Source organism: Cajanus cajan, chromosome 1 (genome assembly GCF_000230855.2).
Source record: "Cajanus cajan strain Asha chromosome 1, NIPB_CcT2T_4, whole genome shotgun sequence".
NCBI lineage: Eukaryota > Viridiplantae > Streptophyta > Magnoliopsida > Fabales > Fabaceae > Cajanus > Cajanus cajan.
The window spans coordinates 37,551,022-37,573,018 of NC_138517.1; the positions used below are offsets into that span (position 1 = coordinate 37,551,022).

General features: G+C 29.7%; 1 protein-coding gene and 1 long non-coding RNA gene across 3 annotated transcripts; one reads left to right on the forward strand and one right to left on the reverse strand.

Annotated features, from left to right (window-relative positions):
* Positions 1-53: 53 nt before the first annotated feature.
* On the reverse strand, positions 54-16,077 carry LOC109819234 (uncharacterized). Of its 2 annotated transcripts, XR_002241507.3 has the most exons (4): positions 15,400-16,077; positions 15,106-15,236; positions 14,439-14,492; positions 54-2,820 (listed from the first exon to the last, which is right to left on the reverse strand). It is a non-coding gene; the product is annotated as an uncharacterized LOC109819234 (long non-coding RNA). The 2 variants fall into 2 exon arrangements; XR_002241508.3 differs by lacking the exon at positions 14,439-14,492 and having other exon boundaries at positions 15,400-16,064.
* A 2,063-nt stretch (positions 16,078-18,140) lies between these two features.
* LOC109819230 (pectinesterase/pectinesterase inhibitor PPE8B) lies at positions 18,141-21,017 on the forward strand. Its single transcript, XM_020384874.3, has 3 exons — positions 18,141-18,782; positions 19,483-20,010; positions 20,087-21,017. Exons 1-3 carry the CDS (start codon positions 18,425-18,427, stop codon positions 20,782-20,784), a joined length of 1,584 nt encoding a protein of 527 aa, XP_020240463.1. The 5' UTR covers positions 18,141-18,424; the 3' UTR covers positions 20,785-21,017.
* The last annotated feature ends 980 nt before the right edge of the window (positions 21,018-21,997 follow it).

Genomic DNA, 21,997 nt, shown 5'->3' on the forward strand with positions numbered 1-21,997 from the left:
TGACTTTTAGTGGTAATAAAAATCGCTACAAAATCTTTTACCGGCATTTCACACACTAGTCATTGTATGCAGTGTCGCTAAAACATTTAGCGACAATTATTCTATATGCTAGTAAAAACCCTCATAATGGTCAGGAAAAATGTATAACTTTTTGTGTCATTTGTTACTGGCATTTAAAATTGTCGCTAAAAGTTTAAGAAAAGATTTATAATATTCTTTAATTATCTTATTTCTAGTCGATGTAGGACTTGTAAGATGAGTATAAATACTCTTTAATTACCTTATTTCTAATTGATGTGAGATTTAGAAGATGAAGGTTATCTTCTAAGTATATATTCTTTAATTTTTTTAATTATCTTATCTCCTAAATACTAGCTTAGAATAGTAAGTTATAGGCCTAACTCAACCTTATAAAATATACTTGTAAGGTGAGAGTTATCATTCACTTATATACTCTTCAATTATTTTATTTCTAATCGATGTGGGACTTAAGTTTTTTTTAACAAATAATTATCGCTAATAGTAAATTTTGATGTGATGTAAATACATTTTTAGTGGCCATTATATAATAGTCATTAATATTTTTATCAAATAATAAAATAGAGGCAATTAACTTATTGTCATTAAATAATTGTCGATAATACTAAATTTTGTTGTAGTGGGAAAGAACAAAAAGAGGTATAAAAAATATCTGATATAAGAAAGGGTGAAGGGTAAATTTGGAAGAAGTAAAAATTCTAAAAAGTTAAAATCAAATAATATTTTATTATCATTTTAAAGGTCGAATGATATTTCAGAAGGTGTATTCGGGTGCTCAAACATTTCTGTTGTTTAATATTTGAAGGAAAGTTCCCCGGTCTTGGGGAAGAGAATGATGAAGTAACATGTTGTTTCATGAAGAGATGTATATTGCTCGATGTTTGAAGGGAAATCGAAACAACGTATATCTATACTGTGGAAAACGATATTAAGGAGTTTTTGTGAAAATAACTTCAACTATCTTATTCTGGTGATATGTACAACTTTATATAGTATTTACAAGTAATGATTTGTTTCCAGATTTCCCTGATTACAAGCTAAAATTTCTTTCCTGATTTCCCGAATTATAAATTTTAATCGAAATAAAAAAAACTTTATATATATTTAGTAAAAAGTAATATTTTTCTTTATATAAAAATTAACGTCACTAAAAAATTACTAAACATGTTATTTATGAGTATTTTAATATTTTCTGTTTAATTTTAGATGATATGTTAATGAGTGGTTCAACACTAAATTTTAAAATTTAGAAAGACTAAATTTGTGATAAAAAATTTTGAATACTAAAATTATATGATCATAAAATTATAGAGATTAAAAATAAATTTAAGTTAAAAACATATATGAAATGTTTTCATTCAATTTTTTTTGTGATATGTTTAGTAGTATGTAAGAAAGTAATAGAAAATAAAGAAGAGAGAAAAAAAAATAGATAAAAAAGTATAATAAAATTGGGTATTGTATTGTTGCAAAGATATGAAAGAGGCCATTGAATTGAAGTGCACATAAATGGCGAGGAGAAGCACTTTGTCACATACTTTGTGGCGTTTTTTTTTCTCTTCCCGTTTAAAATTTTCACTAATTACATTTTTTTTTATTAAAAACCACCGCAATTTAAAAAAAAAAAAATACTAGAGCTTTAAGAACTGCCATAGAGAGTGGTGTAAAAAAACTAACATAGAGTAATAATCGATTAAAAATTGTTGGAACATATAAAAACAATGTATATATTTGGTTTTGAAAGTTGAAATCTATTATAATAATAAAGAATTAATTAAAAAAAAACTATTCTTTTTATTTCTCTACTTCTTAATTTTCCCCACATTTTTATTTTATTTATGTGACTCCCTTCTACTCCAAATTTAATTAAATAAATATTATTAATAAAATGAAATTAACTCTTAAAAGATATAATAAATTTGGTTTTGAAAGTTGAATAATCTATTATAATAGTAAAGAATTAATTAAAAAATATTTTTTTTTTTGTATATACTTCTTAATTTTCTCCACATTTTTTTTTATTTACGTGACTCCCTTCTACTCCAAATTTAATTGAATAAATATTATCAATAAAATGAAATTAAATCTTAAAAGATGTAATAAAAATATTCATTTTTCACTTTATAGTAAAATAGATCATAATTCTTGAAGTAAAATTTCTTAAATAAAAAGGTAATTAAATAATTGCATAAGTTTGAATATATATCACAACTGCATAAGTTTAAAATAAGACACAAATTGGTTTTTTACACAACTTGCAACATAAGACATAAATCATCATATAAAAATTAACTTGAATTATGACTAATAAATTATAAACTCTTCATCTTCTACTTGGTTTAAGTTTGTAAATGACGATCAACTTAAACACATAAAAAAAATACACAAGGAGTGAGAATGCATCTCATCCATGTACAATATATATAAAACATAAAAATAGGCATATACAAAACATTTATCCTCATATTCACATTCAACTTAATGACATCACTCAAAAACACATTCAATCATCATCGACAATTATGTAATTTAAACATTCATAATTATAGTTATAATGGCTCAAGGAGATGCATTCCCTTAACTCTACATACATGTGGTACCAAATCTCCTTCTTATCATCATTAATACAAAATAGCTTAGGAGCCATGAAATAGGACCAACTATCAATAGTGATCCCCCAAACCACCCTTAACTTGGAGATGTCTAACAAGGTCCTATTGAAGTGTTAGACTTGGCCATGGTAGCCTCCCATTCTTGTTAGAAGTTTCCTCACCATAATACCTGTGAGACATAAGTAGATGACCTATAATATCACACTTGTAGAAACTTACACTATCTTGAGAATAAAACATGAATGCATGAACTCAACAATCATATCACGACATTACAAATATGTAATAATTCACTTCCTCATTTGTCAGTCTATAACATTGTACTTAATTTCCACGTCTCATCGCATCACTCATAGTAACTCAATACATCATGTGTTTATATCATTACTCATATAACAAGACTTATACATACTCATTGTTTATACTCACAAGGATATATTAATATCATCTCATATACAAATCATCATTACTATAAATTCTCATCATTCAGTCATCACATATTATAACATTCATAACTATTATCAAACCTCAAACATCATCATCATCATCAAACATCATCATACATCATAATATTATAGATTATCGTTACTCATTAAATATAGACACTTCAAGAATAACAACTCACAAGTTATCTCTTCTTATCTTGAGTTGTTATGACATTATGTGATCTAACTGCAATATCAAGAGTTATATCTATGTTATCAAGTTGATATTAATTTTATTAGAAAGCTAATATAATTATCTACAAGTTTCATGTTGATCTAAACAGTTGATTTTACTATCTATTATTTTAAAAAATTACAAAATTGTAGTATTTAAGTATAAAAATATTGACAACTTGACCTTTGCTCTCTAATTTGATCATAACTTGAGTTCTTGACCTCTTTTTTTTAGTGATTTCAGCACCATTGGAAAGCTCACATAAAAAAACTACAACAAATATGAATGACACAAACCTAACTCAATCATCTAAGGGTCTTTGAAAGGATTACAATTTGTAAACATAAACTTTTACACACAAAATGCGAGGCTTATTTTGTGACTCACATAACTCGGTCGTTTTTTTAACATTTTTATGTAATTATTAAATCTAAATTGTAACCTCAATTGTCTAGTTTTAAAACCAACAAACAGAACTCTATTTGGTTAATCATACAAGGAGAAACCACAAAACACAACAAGAAAAATCAGGATTATCTACGGAAAAAATCCGTAGATAAGCATGAAAATCTGTAGATAAGTCTTAATTATCTACGAATTATGTATATCCAAAAATTTATAGGTAATAAGGTCGTAGATAATGTTATCTACGGAGAGTTTATCCGTAGATAACCTTATATAAGGACATATTTACAGATTATGCACGAAAGTTGTTACCTACAGATTATGTCTACTGATAAGATTTGAAAGACTTACCTACGGAATTATCTACGGATATTTCCATAGGAAAACTTTTGTTTAATTTTAATAAGTTTATTAATATAACAACCCTCATATTTGACCTCTCTAAGATGTTATTTCATGACATTTACTTTTCAACATGTTTTGTCCTTACTGCACAATTTTTGAGAAACTTCTCATAAGGTCACCCATCCCTATATTACTCCAAGTCAAGCACACTTAACTGTGGAGTTCTGATGAGATAAGCTACCGAAAAGTAGATGCATGTTGTTAGTATAAGTACTATAAATTAATTCATTTAAGTCATTCTCAACTATACAATCTCATACTTATATTATCTTTGGACCTCTCTCATTTCGGTGTGTCCAGACCGTTATAAAAATATAAAAATATTTATAATAATTATATTATATTTAACTAATCTTTATTCATATATATACTCACTTTATATATTTATATCAAATTTTGTTAAAATTGAACAACAACTTGAAAGTAATCAAAGTGTTTATATTTTAATATATTTTGAAATGTATATATTACGTCAATTTTGTTATATAAGAATATGAAGTATCAAATCATCTTGAATTAATACTAAATTTTGTATATATGAGCTAAAAGTAAAAAACTTTCAATCTAACAGTTGAATTTATAAAATTCACATTTAATATAAAGTTATTGAGCGGTGTAATACTTAGTAAAAGTTACATCGGTGTTATTATAACCCTTCTCTTTTAAAATATTATTTTTATAAATTAAATTTTAACATTTTAAATAAATTATCAATTAACTTAATATATTTATTCATCTTAAATCTAAGATATAAAATTCAAAAAATGTATTTATTCTTGTTTTATTTTCTAATTATCAACCATTAATAAAATAATAATTTAAAATATTATCTAATTATATCATAATATTTACATATCAAATTTAAAACCAGATATTAGTTATACAAAAATATCAAGATCATATAGTAAATTATCAATAAGATTCTAGTTAAATAATTTAAAATAATTAATTTTTTAACTATATTTTTTGCAAATAATTTATTCCAAAGCTAATCAATTTTTTATATATTAATTATTAGTAAAATTTAATAACTTTTAATTTAATAATTGGATCGATGAAATTCAACATATACCATGAGTTATTGAGTGGAGTAACTTTACAAAGAGTTACTTTGTGAGTCATTTGATTCCTCCTCCTCCTCCTTCTCTCTCTCTCTCTCCCTCTCTCTCCCTCTCTCTCTCTCTCTCTCTCTCTCTCTCTATATATATATATATATATATATTTAAAATTTTATTGATGATCTTTTTTAATATATGATTGTCAATTTTTGTCAAAAATTCTTACATTTTCGACAAATATAAATTTGTCAGAAATATTCCATCAGTAATATAACTTTTCTTTATATCACTTAGAGCATAAAAAAATTTGTCCTGCATCCCGCCAAGGTTATCTACAGAAAATCTGTAGGTAATATGAATTTTTTATTACCCACCCACCATATGTTATTTACTAAAAATTTCCGTAGATAACTAAAAGTTATCTACAGAAAAAATTTCATAGGTAATATTCCTTAGATAACTAAAAATTGTCTACAGAAAAAATTTCGTAAATAATATTCCGTAAATAACTAAACATTATCTACAGAAAAAGTTTCGTAAGTAATATTTTGTAAATAACTAAAAATTATCTACAAAAAAAATTCCGTAGGTAATCTGAACTTTTTCATTACCCACCCACCAGATGTTATTTATTGAAAATTTTCGTAGATAACTAAAAATTATCTACAGAAAAAATTTCATAGGTAATATTCCGTAGTTAACTAAGCATTGTCTACAGAAAAAAATCTGTAGGTAATATTCCATAGATAAGTAAACATTATCTATAGAAAAAATTCCGTAAGTAATATTCTGTAAATAACTAAAAATTATCTACAGAAAAAAATTTCGTATGTAATATTTCATAGATAATAACAGTTTTTCTTGTAGTGAAATTACTAATGTATGTTTACTTAACATCAATTAACGTTAAATCATCCAATTCATACAAAACTCCCAATTCATATATACAAACCTCCCCAATTTTCACATAGTCCTAGCTCTAAGATATTCAACATTTTAATAAAATTTAATTAATAATCATATGACTGCATGAATCACACAATCTTAATTAATTTCATCAAACACATTCCTTTAAAAATCTTAAAGAGGCTTAAGTATTGTCTCTTTAACCTTCTCTCATATATATCCAAGGATGCCACAATCTCACTCTTCTCTTATCTCGAGTGATGATTTTGCAACACAATCTCTTACACCTCACAACTACAAGTCCCCCATCTTGTATGCATGCAACATAACGAACATACAAACTACACGACGTTGTTAAAACATCACACAACAATGGATATCAAGAAAACAAACTATCTTCAAAGCATTTAAAAAGATGACATATTTATCCAACTAAAAAAACAAAAAAAAAATATGAAATGACATCCTTAAAGCAAAGAGCTTGTCATCTACCCTTAAACTCCCTAGGTACCCTTAGTGACAACATTACCAAAGTCTATTATCACTTTGGAAGCAACCCTGATGGTAGTAGCACCTTCCTCAACAACAACAACAATAACAAAAAAACCCCAAAAGCCTTTCCAATTGACCCCTCAACAACTCCATCATCCTCAGAAGCCATAAACACGTTTTCCCATGCATCAGATGAATCTTATGTATTGCCCTTATAAGGGAGGTCAACTTCATTCACAAGCTTCCCATATAGGGGAAATCTAGGGCAAGAAACGTCACCTGACTAACAACCCTCTAAATATTACTCACATGCTTGTAAAACTCAGAGAAATTGATGTGAAAATTATGTGTTCTCCTGTGGAGAATTCTCTATGAAATAACAAGATTCTAAACTGATTTCTAGCCTTGAAGTTTGTTAAAAAAATGGTAACCTGCGATTAGGCTAATTAAGAATATAATTACATAATTACATTAATACGTACAATCATGTACAATATGTTGTTTTAAAGGGTCAACAAATCAGCAAAAATAATGTCAAATAATTTGTCATCAATTCTATTGACAACCCCCCTCAAATTGATGTGGGTAAATCTAGAAGCATCAATTTGTTGATTAGGAAATTATGCCACTAGCGTGTCAAGGATTTGGTGAGAACGTCAACTATTTGAACAGATGTTGAGACATGAGGTAGAGTGATAATTCTTAGGTCACAGGGTTCCCTAATTGAATGACAATTAGCCTCTATGTGCTTCGTTCTTTCATGGTATACAGGATTTGTTGTAATCTGTATGGCATTGGTATTATCAACATGTAATGGAGTAGGTTGTTTTTGTGAATAACTAAGTTTAGAAAGAAGGTCCCGTAACCAAATAATCTCAGAGCATGTTGTAGACATGGACCAATATTCAGCTTCAGTGAAGGATTTAGAAACTAGATCTCGTTTCTTGCATTTTTATGAGATAAGGGCATCCCCTAAAAACATACACTAGCAAGTAGTAGACTTCCTTGTGTCAGAACATCCAGTCCAATCACCATCATTGTATGCTTTAAGTTTTATTCCTAAACTTGTAGTAGGAAAGAAAAGACCACGCCTGGGAGTGGCCAGTAAATATTTAATGATACATTGTATAGTTGAAAAATGCAAGTGTCTAAGGTTTTGCATGAATTTGCTAACTGTGTGGACATCAAAGAAGATATCAAGTCTTGTGATGGTGAGATAGGTAAGACTTCCAACCAAATTCTTGTATAATGTTGGGTCTGGTAGGAGTTCACCTTCATCCCATCTTAACTTGACATTAACTTCTACGGGAGTGTCAACTACAGTTGCATTGGTGAGACAAGCTAGTTGAATTAGATCCTGAGTATATTTATTTTGACTGACAAAGATGTCTTTTTGTTGGAAATGTACTTTTAATCCCAAGAAATAAGTGAGATGTCCAAGATCTTTCATATGAAAATTTTTATGTAACAATTCTTTGATTATAATGATAGCCTTTTTTATTTGAACCAGTGATGACAATGTCGTCGACATAAACAAGGAGCATCACAATTCCTTTTGAATTCCTTTGGAAAAAAAGAGATGGATCATAGCTACTTTGGAGGAAGGAAAAGCCAAGTAGGGTTGTTCTAAACTTTTCAAACCACACTCTGGGTACTTGTTTTAATCCATATAAAGAACGTTTTAGTTTGCAAATAGTATCATGTAATGGTGAAGACATACCATTAAGAAGTTTGATGTAAACTTCTTCTTTGAGGTCACCATGAAGGAAGACATTTTTGACATCTAGCTGGTGAATTTTCCAAGATTCAGAGGTAGTAATGGCAAGAATAATTCTAACATTAGTCATTTTGGCCATAGGTGCAAAGGTCTCTTCATAGTCTAGGCCAAATTTTTGCTTATTTCCAAAAACAACCAATATAGCCTTATATCGATCTATTGATCCATCTGAATGCAATTTTATAGTGAATACAAATTTACTGCCAAGAGGTTTAACAGGTGGAAGACATGGAACAATGTCCCATGTCGGATTTTCCTCTAGTGTCAAAAGTTCAGGTTCTATAGCATCTACTAACATTTATACTTCATAGCCTAGTTATATGAAGAAGGAATAAGAATATATGATAAAGTCATTGTCAAAGATAAAGGTTCAAAAAAATCATACATTTATGGTGGTTTATGAATGCGAGTACTACGACGTAAAGGGATTGAGTCTAGTTGATTCATTGGATTAGCAGTCAGAGTATGATTGAGAAGGGGCCTTGGAGTGATGGAAGGTTGAATTTGTGGAACAGTTGGACATCTTTGGTAGACCAAGAAAGGTCGTTCTCTCGCAAAACTGTTAGAAAACAATGGCAAAAAAGATTTGGATGTAGAAGAGTGAGTGTCTTGGTTGGTAGAAAAAAAAAAATATGTATCTTCTTGAAAGATGATATTTCTAGAAACCTGAATCCTATGTGTATGAGGATCATAGCATATAAAACCTTTTTGATCGGCTGAGTAACCAAGAAAAGAACATTTAACAGATTAAGTTATGAGCTTGGTGCATTCTTGTGGCTGAAGATGAACATAACAGACACAACCAAAGGTGCGAAGAGTGGAATAAGTGGGTGGCTGACTAAACAATCTTAAGAAAAATGAATCATTGTTTAAGATTGGAGAAGACAATTGATTAATAAGATTGACAGTAGTTGAAAAAGCTTCACACCAAAAATGGGAGGGCACAAATGAGTCCAACATTAAGGTACGAACAACGACATCAAGAAGATGACGATTTTTTCGTTCAACTACCCCCATTTTATTAGGGTATGGAAAGACATGACCATTGGGATAATATGCCATTTGCTTGGAAGAACTCTTGAAATATATGAGATGTGTATCCCCCCCATTATCAGAATGCAGAATTTTAATTTTTGATAATAAAAAATTGAGCGTTAACATAGGCATGAAAAAAATTGAATGCAGAGAATGCATCATCTATATATAGAGCGCAAAAATTAGACTCATGTGAAGCGATATAGTCATCAATAAAAGTAATTAAGTAATTGTAATGTGCATGAGATATAACAAGTGTTATTCCCCATAAATCACTATGAATCATTTCAAAAAGATGATTGATATTTGATTGATGAATTAGACATGGTAGAATTTTACTTTTACCAACTTTACAAGAAGGACAATCAAATTGAATAGTACTAAGAGATGGGAAATTTTTATTGCCAAGAACGCCAGATTTCATCAAGTCATGAAGTACATTGGAGTTTGCATGACCAAGACGCTTATGCCATGTTTAGAAATTAACAATTGTAGAATTACAAGAAATAGAAGACAAAAAAGAACATTGAGACAACAATGAATAAAGAGGAAAAAAGACATCCAAATTTAGGCCCCTTCGTGATCATTGTCCCTAAGTGTTGATCCTTCACAAGACAACTAGATTTTGAGAATTCAACTTTACAATTATTGTCAACTAATTGGCAAACTGAAATAAGGTTAGTGGTGAGATCAGGGGAAACATAAACATTGGTAAGAGATGAGGAGATATCACCAAATTGTTGTGATAGGTAAATTATTTCCATCAGCGGTGTGTATTTGCAAATTACCAAATTAATTGGTAACATTGGAAAGGGCAACAACATTGTTGGTTATATGATTGCATGCCCCAGAGTCAAAATACCAAGGAAAGTTGGGTAAAGAAGCATTACATGAAAGACCTAAAGTAGAAAATGCTGAAACAATCATTTATTGAACCATTTCAGGAGTTAAAGTAGGCACAAAAGTAGGTGTATTCAAATCCATAGAAACAAGAGTAGTAGAAGAACCAATAGAAGCAGTAAAGGTTGTTGCATTTCTCCGTGGTGGTCGTATTTGACATTCTTTGATGATGTGACTTTTTTTTTGCAATAATTACAAAAAATTTTAGGACAATGAGAAGAAAAATGGCCAAAGCCTTTGTAGCAAAAACATTGGACAATACTCATGTCTCGTCCTCGAGGTTTGCTTTGTATTGCATATGCCACAAGAAGAGAGGCAGATTTTTGTTGTTCCAGATTCATCTGAGTGAGGAGACGTTGTTATTCATGAAGCATTTCATTTAGGCAGTCATCTAAGGAAAGGATAGTAGCCTTGTTCATTAGGTTGGTACAAATTCCCTCAAAATCATATCTCGATTTCATAAGAAATTGATCTCGTTTGGTGGTGTCATAAACATTTTGGATTGCAATTTGTCCTTCAATTGACAAATATTTATAAAAGAAATGTCAATATATTGAGCCCAAAGATTCATGAAATGTGAATAAAATTTAGAAATTGAGAGACTATCCTGATGAAAAATGGCAATTTCATGTTCAAGCTAGAACCTGGGAGCAATGTTGTTCTGGTTATAATTTTTTTTTTAAATATTTCCACATCTTTGCTGTCGTGTTAAAGGGTTTGAGATTGAGGTCGATATTTGGCTCAACTAAGCCAATGATCTAGGTCATAATTAGTGCGTCTCTAACCTCCCATTTGGCATGTGCCTCTATGTGCGTTGATTTGTTAGGAGTAGAATTAGTTCCATCAACATGACCCCAAAGCTCCTTTCCTTTGACAAAAATCTAGAACTGGAATGCCCAGGTTGAGTAGTTCTTTCCATTAAGGTGAACAAAAAGGACATCATACTTGTCAGTAGACATTATGTCACGATGTGAACAATGTACATTGTGAATAGTACCATGCAAGAGATTGGAACTAAGAACATAGAGACTAGGAGCACAACAGAAAACAACTAGGTTTGAATCAGAACCAAGACTAATACCATGTAAAACTCAGAGAAATTGAGGTGAAAATTATGTGTTCTCCTCTGGATAATTCTCTATTAAATAATAAGATTCCAAACTGATTTCTAGCCTTGAAGTTTGTTAAAAAATGCTAACCTACAGTTGGGCTAATTAAGAATATAATTACATAATTACAACTATACAATCATGTAAGATATGTTGTTTTAAAAGGTCAATAAATCAACGAAAATAATATCAAATAATCTATCAATTCTATTGACAATGCTCCGTAGACACAACCTTTTCTCATGCCATTAAGTTTGCCTCATAGTCCCTCCGTAGTGCTAGAAGCAAAGCTTGCTCAAAGATAGATTACCCATCTCATTAACAAACTTGTCACAATTTTGTAGCATCGCATCCTTCTGGGTGGTAAGCTTAGACACCTTAGCATTAAGGGTGTATGCCCTTCTCCTTAAGGACCACCTCTCACTAACCAACCTCTCATTTTCATCATTAAGATGAACGCACATAACTGTTAATGCCACCCTTTCTAACTGGCTAACATCCAAGCCAGCCTGCAACATCCTAATTTTCCCCATCAACACATTTTCCTCCCCTTAAGCTAAACTGCCATCACTCAACTTTGTTGTATGCGACAAGACAATTGGTCCCTTCTCGTCATCATCAACCTTGGGTTGAGACTCTCTATTTCCACATCTTGTTTCCCCAACTAAACTACACAAACTATGAATTATATTATCAAGATATAAAGATATAAATACACACGACCACCATACCCTTGAAAGCACCCTCTACAAAAAGTTCAAAACATTCTTGACATGGTCACTCTACATAGACAAAGTCAAAACGAAAAATGATAAGGCATTCTACCTTATTTTATTTTCAATAAGAGCAACAAAGCAGAAGAGAAATACCTGAAATCTTCCCCGTCTTGAAGGCAACATAGTAGGCAAGACAAGAAGAAATCAAATACTGGAAGAAGTAGCAAAAGAGGAAGAATAACAATCATCCTTATTAATAGGAAAACAAATAACCATCACTTGCCTCCTACAAATCAATGGTTGACACTCATAACCAATTCCTAGTCAACGTCCCAAATTTTCTAGCATAATAAAACATTTGTTACCCATTAAAGTGTGAGGGAAACCATCAATAAGAAAACATTAATTACCCATAAACCACCAACATAGTAAATAGAAAAGGCAAGACAAGTAGTCCTAGCTCTTTCACCTTGAAGGACTTGGAGGTCGAGGGGGTTTTGTATTGCCCAACTCAAACAAATTGAAATGACCTTAAACCCATCTCAAACGAAACAACTTGATATGACCTCACCCATAATCACTCTAACGAAATATTTTAGATTGAATCTTACAAAATGTACCATACAATACTTTTAATTTGGGTCTTTTAAAAAAAGATTAAGAATAGTAAAAATAATTAATGTATGAGGTACTTTGAAAAAAAAAAGTTCTTTTAGTAAAAAAAAGACAAAAATATTAAAAAGAATACTAAAAATGAATAATTTTAACTTTTTTCATAGAAGTTAATATTTATATCAATTGTAGTAAAAAAAAATTAAAAACTAGAAAAAGAAAAAAAAAGTAAAAATAAAACATATTTATTCTATATCTTGGCAGTATTTGGATATGGATCTTTTTATAAGATTTATATAAGCTATGTTGGAGAAATTATATAAAGAAATTAAAAACATTTGATTAATAATCATAAAATATTTTCATAAACTCAACACTTCCATAAATACTTCTAATACAAGATAAATTTAAATAAGTTATTGGATAACTTTTTTTAAACAGGCCTAATATATACTTTGTTATGAGGGTTATCCATGACTATTCAAAAATTATGCATTTATATGAGTATTGTGATAATTGAAGCTTTGTATGTAAAAAGAAAAGGCAAGGCATGTGCTAAAGTATAAATAAAAACATTGAAAATAAGTAGCAATTTTTTTGTTACCTTTTTTTCAATGTTTGTATGTTTATATATAAGTAGCTTATTTATTTATTTATTTTTAAGAATAATACCCGATATCTAATTAGTTTCCAAGTTTGAAGGCTATTGCCAGAAAAATAGGACAACAAAAATGTCTAAATAATTTGTTTATAGCACGTAAGGGTCGGGGAAAAAGATAGTAATTTCCTCACACAAATAATAAAGAAAACGTGAATGGACTTATCAAATTATAATACTAATCTAATATGACCTACTTTTATTATTTCATAAAATGTAAAAGGCATGTTTTGAATAAACTCTACGTACACCCCTGTTTTGACATGACAACTACATGTCTTTTATAAATCATATATAGTCAATTCGTAGATTATATGTTTATTTTATAAATTGCTACAGTAACCAACTTATTAATAGTTGGGTTCTTTGGTTGTTATTATTTTCTGGTGGTGGACAATTTCTCTGAGGAGCCATAGGCATTTGGCATTGTATGCAGTTTTTACTACCTATCATATATCAATAGTGTTCAGATAATTGTAGGTGTAATTTTCTGGTTTCCTAACAGGCACATGCAAGGAGCAAACAGTGAATATTAAAACACAAGAAACCAAGCAACCCGCATAGCAATGATTCTGATGGAGTATGGGAACAGACACAATTGAGTAAAGGTTGGAAATTTCAATATGTACACTATGGAAGTCATCTCTACTTCCTAGATTAATTCTGTTAAATGTTAATTGAACTAACCAAATATAGTAATGGAAAATATGATATTCAGATATGGTATGAAGCCGAAAAGAACCACTCTCTCAAGCTTGAATTACAATGTGCTAAAACAGACAAAAGCACCATTAACATTAAGTCATTAATGAACATTTGCTATGGCACATGAGAAAATCATATTTATTGTATTCACTACTGACATCTGGCTAACGATATTTTTTAATCATTAGATTACATGTTCCATTGAACTAACCAAATATAGTAATTTACAAATAACAAGGAAATGGGAAACCATATAGCTTAAAACATATGCTAAAGGTTCTTTTCATCCTTTGAATTGAAGTGTATTCAAAATTTTACAAAAGCAGAAAATTAGAGACTAGAAGGTCACCTTTAATCTCAGTTCAGCAATTTGAGTCTCATCGCATACCTCTAATATCAGAGTCTGATCATAAGCAAATCAGACATTGTCCAAGTCAAGGAAAAAGGAATTACAAAGATAATGAACGATGGTGAGTTCTGTTAGCATTAAAATCTTTAAGATGTAAGAAAGTTATTCCTTGCAATATAGTTTTGTCCTATAGAATGGTGCGAAAAGATTCAATTTTGGCTTAAGCATATTTATAGTACTAAAAACTTATGAGGGATTATCAGATATTCAGATTCAATGGAAATTTCAATATGTACACTATGGAAGTCATCTCTACTTCCTAGATTAATTCTGTTAAATGTTAATTGAATTATGACAAAAATAATTGTTTAAGTTCATGTTGATTTCCTTTACAAATCACAATCACATGAATATAGCACACAAAGAATTATTGGATGTATGAATAAAATCGATCTTCACAATCCATGCATGGAAGCATGGCCAAAATGAATTCCAAAGTTTGTATAACTAATTGAATTCAAGATCGTTCAAGAAGTACTTCAGTCTCAATTGACATAAAAATGACTTTACCATATGCTTAAGAAATGAAGAAATAAATGAACCTCATGCTCTCCCCTGACACTGAAAATTACAAAAATAATTTCACATCATAAGCAACATAGCTCACCTATGCGTGGTAATTCAATTCCTTCATTTTGTGTATTTGCTTCAGGTTCTTCTTTAGTTATTGTTGCTTGTGACTTATCAAATGTTGTACACTTAAATGCATACTTATTAATAAAACCTTCCGGATCATTTCTGAAACAATTTTAAAGTACAAATGATGTGAAAAATACTTACAGCCAACTAATTCGAGAGCAAAGCAAACATCAAGTTGTAAAGGAACACAAATCCAACCAATGCCCCCAAAGTCTAACCAATACCAATATGAATCTGTGAAGTATGAATGAAAAAAACAAACCTTAAAATTGAAATTGAAGAGACGCAACCATTGAAGCTATGTGCGAGAGATAGGAGAAGCCATGACTATAGCTTGAAATAGCGCAAGAGTGAGACTGAGAGTGGGATGAGACAATGAGAAGAGAGAGTGAGATGAGACGGTGATAATAGTGATAACGCGAGAGTGAGAGTGAGAGTGGGATGAGACAGTGAGAAGCGAGAGTGAGATGAGACAGTGAGATCAGTGAGGCAAAGAAAAAATGAAAACTGTTATGCACGGAGAGTGTGAGGAATTTTGTAAACAAAAGACCTAAATAAAATTTAATATTAACATTAATTTTTAAAAATTATCACTATAAATAAAGTTTTACCGGTTAATTTTTATTGACCACTAAAAACTTTAGCTAATAATAATATGTAAGCAATTATCTTATTGTCACTAAATAATTATCGTTAATAATATTTTTTTATTGTAGTGAATACTCTAACTTGCAAACACTTTTTATTCATTTATTATTGTTCAAAATGGTAGATAAAAAGATAATATTGTATGATTATCAGGAGAGAACTAATCATATGTTGATTTTCAAATTAAACACTACTGTAGTTAAATTTGAGTAATGTCCACGTCTACGGTTAGTTGGTTGGTGGATGTATTTTTAAATGGAATTATAACCACGATCGATGGAAATATTAATCATATGATTAAATGAATTTCATTTGTGTTTAATATAAAATTTGCATCATATTTTTTTATTATACATATTTTTATCTTATTATTTTATTTTATTTTAATATATAATTATTCAAATAAAACGTATATTTGCAAGTAATCAGAAAAGGAAAACATTTGTACATACACAGATTAATTATTAGTTACTAATTAAAAGCTAGAAAGTGATAAATGCATGTCCAAGCCAACCAGAATCTAGATATATATCTTAGAAATTAGAATATATTGAATAAAATTGTATGTTTCTATCGATTACCATTTCTAAAGTAGTGGTTTTTGAACGCCAATTTAAAAGAGTTAGTGCTTAATGAATAAATGTTAAATTCCTCACAACCATATCCATATATTTTTGTTCTTTCTTTTGCATAAACTTTGTCATATTCAATATATAGGTGGTATCCTGTCTAGTAGAGTAGTTGAGAAGAAAACAGCAATTTATGAAAATTAAACAGAGAAACATAGGAAGTTAACAAAGTTCGACGATGTGTCTACGTCTTCAATAGTAGAGGGATTGTATCTTTTCTTATTCAATCAATAATTGGTTACAAACGTATCTATGAAATCCAGTACTACAAAGTTACAAAATTATTCAATCAACAATGTGACAAACACCAATTCATCCATTTCTCTTTAAAATATTTTCACCCCATATATATTTTTAACAAATTTAATTTTATGTATTTCAATAAATATATGAAATCAATATGAAGTCGAATATCAATTTCTGAACAGTTTTATATGTTACTATTATTTAAATAAATCAAATAAAAATTAAATTAAGTGACTGAATGATAATATATAAAAAATACTTACTGGAGAACATAATCATTAAGTTATATTATTATTATTATTATTATTATTATTATTATTATTGACAAAGTTAGATGTAATTTTCTTAGATACTGGGGTTATTCTTTAGTATGAATCATGTCATATATTGATACGATTTTATTTTTATTCTTAACCCAAAATATACTTTTAAATTAATGTCTTTCTCCCTTAATTAAAATTTTAATATTAAATATCAGCTCTAAATAAACTTTATTTTAACTAACATCAAATCAAATTCTAATTAGAATGGTTTTTGCCTTACATATCACGATTAAATTATAAAGTTGACACAAATAAAGTAATAAATTGAAAACAACAAATAAATTGCATGTAAATTACCGAATTGAGTTAATAATTATCGATTTTGACAAATCTCTTAGTTATTAGACAAAAAGAATAAGATCGATCAATAATATTATTTTTAATCCCCATGAAATTACATATTCAGAATTTAATAAAACTGAAATAATGTCGCACAAATAGATTAAAAAATATTGTTATATAAGCATTATCTTTTCAATGTATTCATTAACTTTTTTTTATTATAATCTATAAATTCAAATACTCGTAAATATGTCTTTTATATATATATATATATATATATATATATATATATATATATATATGTATGTATATAAGTAATGTTGATTATCGTTTCTTTTATTGGGAAAACATATTTTAAAAGGAAAAATTAATAATTATTAAATATAATATAAACTATTATTATTTCTTATTAAAATTATGTATACATATAAATTATATACAAATACAAATATATTGTAAAGTCAATATATCCTTATACAACACATGGTATATTACTGGTAAAAATTAAATGACAATAACGTTTCTTTTAATTTTTTTCAACACTTGAATAACTTTACTTTTGTAAGCGTCTCCATGAATTATATTTTATTGATAAATTATCATCGTTAAAAATAATGATTAATCTTATAAACTCACAATATATAATCTATCTTTTATTCAATATAGCCTATTCTATATTCAATATTACTTAATATTCAATATTAGTTTGAACCGTAGATAACATAACATACTTAATGATACAAATTGCTTCTCCATGTGCCTAACTGTGTTTGATTTTAACCCGTTTTCTTTTATGAACTATATTCGGACTCGGAGTGTATCACAGCCGTTGATCACACAGCCTACTTCAAAAGAAAAAGAACCCTCTTATTTCAATTCCGCTATCCGCCAATTCTAGTGCTCACCAGTTCATTCCATTCCTCAAATGACCTCAGTCTCTGTCTCTCTACCTTCTCAATCAGTTCCCTTAAACAACTTTTCGTACATGACTTCAAAATTCATATTCTTCTTCAATGATGACACTGTAGAGTTTTTTTATTTTTATTTTTTCTTTCTTTCTTTCTTACCACTCTCTTTACCATGAAATTGTTTCAATTTCCCTTCACATAATATATATCTTCATGAAACAATTGTTTCATCATTCTCTTCCCCTAGACTCATGAACTTTCCTTCCCTTTTCCTTCAAAGACTTGATTCATTCATTCCCCCAATGACTCCAACTCCCACCACCACATTCATCTTGTTCGTGTTGTTGGTGGTGTCTCCACGTGTCCCTTTTGTTCGCTCTGATTTTGCGGGACTTGGGAGCCTGAATGTGGCTCCTCATGAATTCATAGGATCCGTGAGAATAGTTGGTGATGTTTTTCAAAACATGACTTCCACTCTCAAATCTGTGTTCAGCATTAATGTCGATAGTCACTTTCGTCTTTCTGACGCAATTGCCGCGTGTCTCGAGTTGTTTGATTTGTCAGCTGATGAACTCAGCTGGTCCATTTCCGCAGTTCAAAGTCCCCAAGGTATGTATGTATGTATCATCTTAATTTATATCTTAAGTTCATTCCCATTTTATAAAATCATTTATTATTTTTTTTTTTTCATGTGTTTCCTCGTACTTTCGCATAATTTTTAACCCTTTTTGCTTAACTAATGAAATTATGATTTTTGTGTCTCTTAGTGTTCAAATACAATTATAGTGTAAAATTCCTATGTCATACACTTTAATTAATTAAAGTTGTTGTCCTATGATATTTTAAGAATATGACTTCACAAAAAACATAAAGAGGAAGCACTTTAATTAAATCTCATCTTGATTAAGGTCGATTTGCATAAAAATATTTCAGAAACACTTTTGCGTGAGAAAAATAAAATAAATTTTTTTATTACATAAAATTAGTTAATGTATGAACTAATTGATAAAAGTTTTTTTATTAGACTTTTCAAAATTTTATTTTTAAATAATGCATGAAATATTTCTTAAGATATAGAAAAATTTATTTTAATTTATTTTTTATTTTATAAAAATACTTTTAGAGAAATTTATTTAAACAAATCTAAAATAATTAAAGACATCAAAATCCTCCAAATTGAGAGGCACCGAGTGATTGTCCAAAAACTAATCACAAACACAAAATGCAACATTATTAAAACATAATCTTAAACTATCCGATTTATTATAATGATAAAGTACATACGAATATATATTAATATTTATGGCAGGGAAGCATAACAGTACTGGGAATCTGAGCTCCGATTTGAGGACATGGTTGAGCGCTGCACTTGCGAATACAGACACATGCATGGATGGTTTTGAAGGTACGAGTGGGAATATGAAGGGTTTAATATCCTCTCAAATCGACCAAGCAAAGGTTTTGCTCCAAAAGCTGGTGACCCAGGTGAAGCCTGTTTGGGATGATTTCAGTGCAATTAGTAGTGCCAAATTTCCCTCATGGGTTGAAGTAGAGGACAAGATGATGATGCAAAGTAATGGGGTGCGTGCGGATGCTGTAGTTGCTGCTGATGGGAGTGAAAATTTTACTAAGGTGATGGATGCTGTGAATGCAGCACCAGAGTATAGCATCAAGCGCTTTGTGATACACATTAAGAAGGGTGTTTACGACGAGAGGGTTGAGATTAGTAAGAAAAAGTGGAACCTCTTCATGATTGGAGATGGTATGGATTCAACTGTTATCACTGGTAACGTGAGTTATAGTCAAAATGTCACCACGTTCAGGACAGCTACCTTTGGTAAGAAAACTTAACTTTAACATAATTAGTAAATATATGTGACTCAATTCTTATTCTTTATACTCTTATTGTGAAGCTGTGAATGGAAGAGGATTCATAGCACGAGACATTTCCTTTAGGAACACTGCAGGCCCAGAGAAGCACCAAGCAGTGGCACTAAGATCAGATTCAGACCTTTCTGTGTTCTACCGATGTGGGGTTTCTGGCTACCAAGACACCCTCTACGCCCACTCCTTGCGCCAATTCTACAGAGAGTGCAAAATTAGTGGCACCGTTGATTTCATATGTGGGCATGCCAATGTAGTGTTCCAAAACTGCACACTATTGGTCAAGAAAGGCTTACCACTGCAGAAAAACACAATCACGGCTCAATCGGAAACAGACCCAACTCAATCATCTGGTTTCTCCATCCAATTCTGCAACATTTCAGCAGATTATGACCTTGTACCCTTACTTAACACAACCTCAACATACCTTGGAAGACCCTGGAAGGCATATTCTAGAACAATTGTGATGCAGTCCTACATTAGTGAGGTGTTAAGGCCAGAAGGGTGGCTAGAGTGGAATGGATCATTGTATTTGGATACATTGTACTATGCTGAGTACAATAATTATGGACCAGGGGCTAAACTTGATAACAGAGTCAAATGGCCAGGGTACCATGTCATTAATGATTCTACCCAGGCTTATAATTTCACCGTGGCACATCTCATTTTGGGGCATTTATGGTTACCTTCAACAGGTATAACTTTCGCTCCAGGATTTGAGGATTGACCCAATGCCACCATTGTGCTTATACTCTGCAACTGATCATTTAGATCAAAGCAGAGAATAATAATTACACTTAAACCTATTTTTAGTCTATAGTTTTAGACATGATATAATTTAGGTGTTTAAGTATTGTTTAATCAGCAAAAAAACTGTGTCATGTTAATTTAAATTAATATTTGATTATCAGTTTTAGAATACTGTGTGATGATATCTACTAACTAAAACAAATTGTTGTTATTATATTTGGTTCTACAATTTTAAATTCAGGAATGTTGATTTACTATTATTCTATCATTCAAAATCTAACAGAATGTCTATGATTTAGAAGAGCTGACACTAATTGATCCACGTAAGAAAATAATAATAATAATAATAATAAAAAAATTATTTTTAGTAGATTTTAAAATTTAATTGAAATATGAAAGGATGTGAACATTTTTATGAAGCAAAATTGTGTTAGTGGGTTTGGAGAAAGATAATAGGGTTCTTTGACTATGTTAATGAAGCTAGGTTAAGGAGTCTTTCAATTAGACTTCAGAGGTGTTGGGGTTTTCAAATCTTTCCACAAAGAGCTTAACGAAAAAGCTTTTGTGCATGGGAATCATGAGTGGAAAAAACTTTTATACGTTGCAATACTTGGAGGAAATCTTACATTGATGGACCTATTAGGCACAGAGGACCCACGGGCTCCAAGTCAATGTAAGTCACTTTATAATCCATTTTTGTTTTAAAAATTGAGTATTTTGTTACTTCGTTTATAAGCTACGTGTAAGGTTTGAGTATTATTAAGTTTATAAAGCGTTGATAAGCATTTTGTTATATATGATACATGATAAATTTGTTTTAAGGTATGATATCATATTTTTAAGAATTATATTTTTAAGAATATCATTTTTTTTAAATGTTACTTTTAGAGGTATTTATAAATGTGTTTTGTAGGATTTTAATATTTTTTTGAATAATTTTAAAATTTAAATTAATTAAAATTTAAAAATAAAAAATTGAGTTGAATGAGTAAATTAAGATATAACTTCTCGCATTCTCGTGACAGTACAACTTTTACATCCTTTATTACCTCGAGAATAGAAATGAAAGAAATGATGTCATCACCACTTTTTGAATAAAATAATACTTTGAAATATTTTTTCAAAACTCTAAACATAATAACATTCTTAAGTTCAAATTTTTGGAAATAAATATTTAATCCCAGAAACAA

Excerpts from the sequence above, each read along its gene's own strand:
- LOC109819230 (XM_020384874.3), top strand. The coding sequence starts at position 18,425 with ATGAACTTTCCTTCCCTTTTCCTTCAAAGACTTGATTCATTCATTCCC. Across the intron at positions 18,783-19,482 it reads CGCAGTTCAAAGTCCCCAAG|GGAAGCATAACAGTACTGGG; the intron begins GTATGTATGTAT and ends TATTTATGGCAG. Across the intron at positions 20,011-20,086 it reads GTTCAGGACAGCTACCTTTG|CTGTGAATGGAAGAGGATTC; the intron begins GTAAGAAAACTT and ends CTTATTGTGAAG.